This window comes from Convolutriloba macropyga, chromosome 7 (genome assembly GCF_964194025.1).
Source record: "Convolutriloba macropyga chromosome 7, txConMacr16.3, whole genome shotgun sequence".
NCBI classification, from domain to species: domain Eukaryota; kingdom Metazoa; phylum Xenacoelomorpha; order Acoela; family Convolutidae; genus Convolutriloba; species Convolutriloba macropyga.
The window spans coordinates 10731376-10735893 of NC_134474.1; the positions used below are offsets into that span (position 1 = coordinate 10731376).

Genomic DNA, 4518 nt, shown 5'->3' on the forward strand with positions numbered 1-4518 from the left:
AATCCCGCCAATATGAAAAGAGATAAGGACTTGTCTCTTGCAGTCTGTCTGGGTCTTTCCGAATGACACAATCCCTCACCTCCTTGAGGATTGCATCTTTGCCTGTCAAGATGGCCAGGAACTTCTTGCTGAAGACTTTGTTCAGAGTTTCGGTGAACAATATATCATCTGTATCCTCAATCATGCTACCAGTTGGTGTTTCAGAGTTTGAGGTAGTGTTGGTTTCCGGGCGTAGATGGGGTTGTATCCGAAAACGTCACCCTTGCTTTTGTTGGTGTTGATTTTGATCGGGTAGCTTTGGCCTTCGACATTTTACTAATGTAGTTGACTGAATTATTCAAGGTAAAGAATTTATTTACTGTCGAGTTATTTGTAGGTTGAATTTGGGCAAAAAGCGAGTGATTCTTGTGTAAGTGTTATTTATACTTTAGAATTATTGCTTTCGCGCTAAATTTAGCGTTATTAGGTGGATTATTTGACTTAATACCATTAATGGGGTTTATTAGGGATAATTGTTCAGAGTGTTCACATTCTTTACTGTCTGACATTTGCACCTCTTTCGCAGCAAATTTGTTAATGGAATTTTAATTATTAACGTTACACTTATATGGTGCAAATTGTAATTTTGTAACTTTAAGTGGCATTTGCGATGCAAATGGATGTTTAAAATGCGGATTAATTTTAGAATTAGTAAGTGTTAATTGCGTCGCAAATGGTGTTTTCGGTGATGAAGGGAGTGATTGTGATGCAAATGCTTCATTGCGTATATGTGAATTAGTATTCATTAATGTAGGTAGTTGCGGCGCGAATGACCGTTTTAACTTGCGTGAAGGCAAATTTGACTTTAATATGTTATTATATTTTTTAGTTGCGTTTGTTTGTTTGTAATCAGGTGTTTCATAGAATCACGGATTTTTGATATTGTTGCTACAACGAAGTCTTCGTCATATTTAGATATCTTTTTAGCTCTCGCATATGGGTTCCTTGAAATATAGGCAACGAGACCCATTTTTGCACCTGGCATGTGTTCTATTGTGAAGTTGTACGGAAGTAGTCTGTCTATCCATCGTGATAGTCGGCTGTTATACGATTTGTTTAATCTGTGCTCCTTGAGTATGGACAGTAGAGCTCTATGGTCTGTCACTACTGTAAAATTTTTTCCGTACAAATAGTATTTGAAATAGTCAATTGACCAAACTATTCCCAATAACTCCAATTCATTAACACTACAGCGTTCCTCTGTTGAATTGAGGAATCTTGATGCGAATGCTATTGGTTTCCAACCGTCTGGTGTATTTTTGCTCCAATGCTGCTCCCAGTATGGAACGGGAGGCATCACATTTGACTCGAACATCAAGTTTTGGATTATAGTGGCTATTTTCTGTGCTATTGGCAATTTTTTCTTTGATCAGATTAAAATGCTTTGTGTGTTCTTCTGTCCAGATAAACTTTACTGATTTTTTGAGAAGTGGTCGAAGTGCGTGACATAATTGTGCAAGATGTGGTATGAATTTACCAATATAGTGTACTGACCCTGAGAATGATCTAAGGCGTTTTAGTGTTGTTGGTGGTGGTATTGTTAAAATTGCTGCAGTTTTACTTTCTAGGAGTGAAATTCCAGTTTGTGTAAACTTATAGCCTAGCCATTCAATTTCTGTTTTTGCGAAATGACATTTCTGAAGATTATTTCTTAGATTATGGTCATCTAGCTTTTTTAAAAATTTGAAAACATATGCCAAATGGTCTGCTTCAGTGCCGGTACTGACGATTATGATATCGTCCAATAAACAATACGTGTTTTGTAGTCCTAAAAGTGTATAGTCCATCGCTTTCTGAAATTTTGCCGGCATATCTGTAAGACCATAAAAACCATGCTGTGTCGTGGTGTAATTTTAATTGGCTATATGCACACTTTAACTCTATTGTGGTGAAATACGCTTGTTGACCGTTTTGTGTGTTGGTAGGGTGCTGTGATATTGTATCAATTAGCATATCAATTTTGGGCATTTGATATTTATTTTTATGTATGGCTTTATTTAATACTTTGCAATCTAATGCGAGTTTTATTGATTGGTCTTTCCTTATTGTGATAACGATTGGGGAGATGAAATGTTCGTCAGAGCAACTAGATATTTTTTCGATATGACCTTCTGTTTGTAATCTTTCTAATTCCTCCGACACTCTAGGTTGTAGTTTTATCGCAACACGTCGACCTTTTTGATGTTTTGCTGTATACTTTTGATTGAACTTTGATTTCGCTACATGTGTTTTGGACAAACCAATTCGTGATACTAAATGAAGAAATTGCGTCGCGATTATCTCTTTAATTTTACATGTAGAGGTATTAATGTTATTAACGCATTTACCTTTTTCTGGTTGTTGTTGTACCACCGCAAGTCCAAGGGTTGTGAAAAGGTCCCTCCCGATTATGTTTCTGTGCCCATCTTCTACCACAGTCAACATTGCTGCTCTATCTTTCCACTGATTTTAGGTTACTTGGTTTCCAAATGTCCGAGAACCTTTATGGGTTCATTTGAAAAAGTTTTCAGGTTCCTTCTTTCTTTCGTGTCCGTCCACTTTGCAGATTTTGTGGTTCGGATGATTTGGTCTGCCAAAGTTTCCGGTATGATGCCAACTGCACTTCCAGAGTCGATCATTGCGAGTGCTCTAATTTCTCCCAGTTGTACCTCTACATTTAGTGGTTCCAGTTGATGTACCGAGTCAGACTATATCACCACCACGTAATCATCCGAATCGATTTCGTAGTTTGAGTCATACACCTGTTCATACAGTTGTTGGTAGCTTGTTATGTAATTGACGGATTCTTCATCATCACTCTTTTCGGGAGACTGGTCAATTTGATTGACGTTCGTTTGTTGGGCTCTCTGTGTTTGTTCCTATAACTTTTTCGGTTTGCGGCATTTTTCTTCTCGAAATGGCCAATAATGCCACAATTATTGCACTTCATACCATTCGCGGGGCAAATCTGCTTATGGTTATGACTCCAACGAAGGCCAAAAATTCAAACAAGTGCTTGTGTATCGGTAATTCTGGTGCACAGTTGCATATCGCGTGAAATCTCGCTTGGTTTGTTGAGCATTCGCATTGCGATTGCGTATTTGGTTACTGTTTATTGAATTCACAGAGACATGTGCCCGACATCAAAATCTGGTTTATCTTTTGCTGATTCTGTGCCCCCATCTCCAATTGTATAGAGATCTCCAATGCTTTGGATGGCTCGACTGTTTCTTTCAACAGTTCTTTTTGAGTCTCATGATCAATCATATTCAATATGAATGCATCGCGAATCAAGGTAGTTTCTTCACTACCTAGGGTACAATTTTCCGCTAGTTCTATGAGACGGCCATAGAAACTTTCAACAGACTCTCCTTTTTGCTGCTTACATGAACAGAAAACAAAGCGATCGTAAGTTATGTTACGCACTTTCGTGAAAGAATCCTCCATTGCCTGCCACAATTCTTTGAAAGGTTGTTTCTCTATTTGGAAGTGGGGTGTTTAAATCTGAAAATTCGTCGTCCCTCCCTTCCAATACTCAATTACAACAACGATATCCTTTTTTGTTCGCAAATTCCCCACGGCTTATCTCCACACAAAATCCCAATCTCCTCAACCTTTTACAACGATTTTGCCAGTTTATTTTCAATTGTTGATTACGGACTTTCCGATCTCTTTCCGTCGCTTGTGTATGGTTTTCTACTGATTCTTCATAAGTTGGTTCAGGCGGGTAAGTTACTGTTGCTGGAGGATCGTTTAGCAGATTGTCTAATTGGATTCCCTCTTTAGCTATTAGAGCCAGTTTCCACTTTTGTGTCCATTTGTCCCACGTCAGAAGAGGTGTTGCTGCCGGCTTTTCCCAAAATGTCTCTATGTGAAGTGGTGTCTTCTTAGAGTCCGTTGCTGACTGCGCCATGTTATACTCAATTGCAATGGGTAGATCCAATTGAGTTGCGAATGCTTTATTACAAGTCGAAGTGGGCAATTGCGCCGCAAGTGGCAAGCCAATTTCTTATATCTGATTTACTTATATCTAGAATGGTCAAGCGGTGCGATTGGCACTTGTCGAAATTACTGAGCTTAATTGAAAAGCGTTTTGCAAGATTTAAATTAAACTGAATTCTAGCGCTGCAAATGGGAGACTGAAATTAAACTGATTACGATATAGAAATAAGAATTGTTCAACTCGATCACGAACAAGGAAGTAACTTTCAGATTTGTTTATCGTATGAACAAATGAATTTCCTGCATAGACAGCATGAACAGACATTACTTTACTAAAATGGGAGGAAGTAAAGTTAACTGAAGTAAGAACAGCACTTGCTCTTCAAATGGAACTAAATGATGCAATTGAACTAAATACGGACATTGATATGTGAAGGGTACCCATTGCCGTATGACAATGTTTTTTTTTGACGTAGTTTAGTCTGAAGTGCTTAACAAAATTATTACATCAAAACCTAATTTTTCAAATTCGTCAATTCTAATTTTGAAAAACCAATT

At 37.9% G+C, this 4518-nt stretch overlaps 1 protein-coding gene across 1 annotated transcript in view; it reads left to right on the plus strand.

The window, feature by feature from the left end:
• Positions 1-4053: 4053 nt before the first annotated feature.
• The window catches only part of LOC142342936 (uncharacterized), a 114266-nt gene continuing 113801 nt past the window's right edge, over positions 4054-4518 (plus strand). Inside the window, exon 1 of the mRNA XM_075394616.1 lies at positions 4054-4064. Within this exon, the coding sequence (XP_075250731.1) occupies positions 4054-4064 (11 nt within the window). The remainder of the gene's footprint in view (positions 4065-4518) is intronic.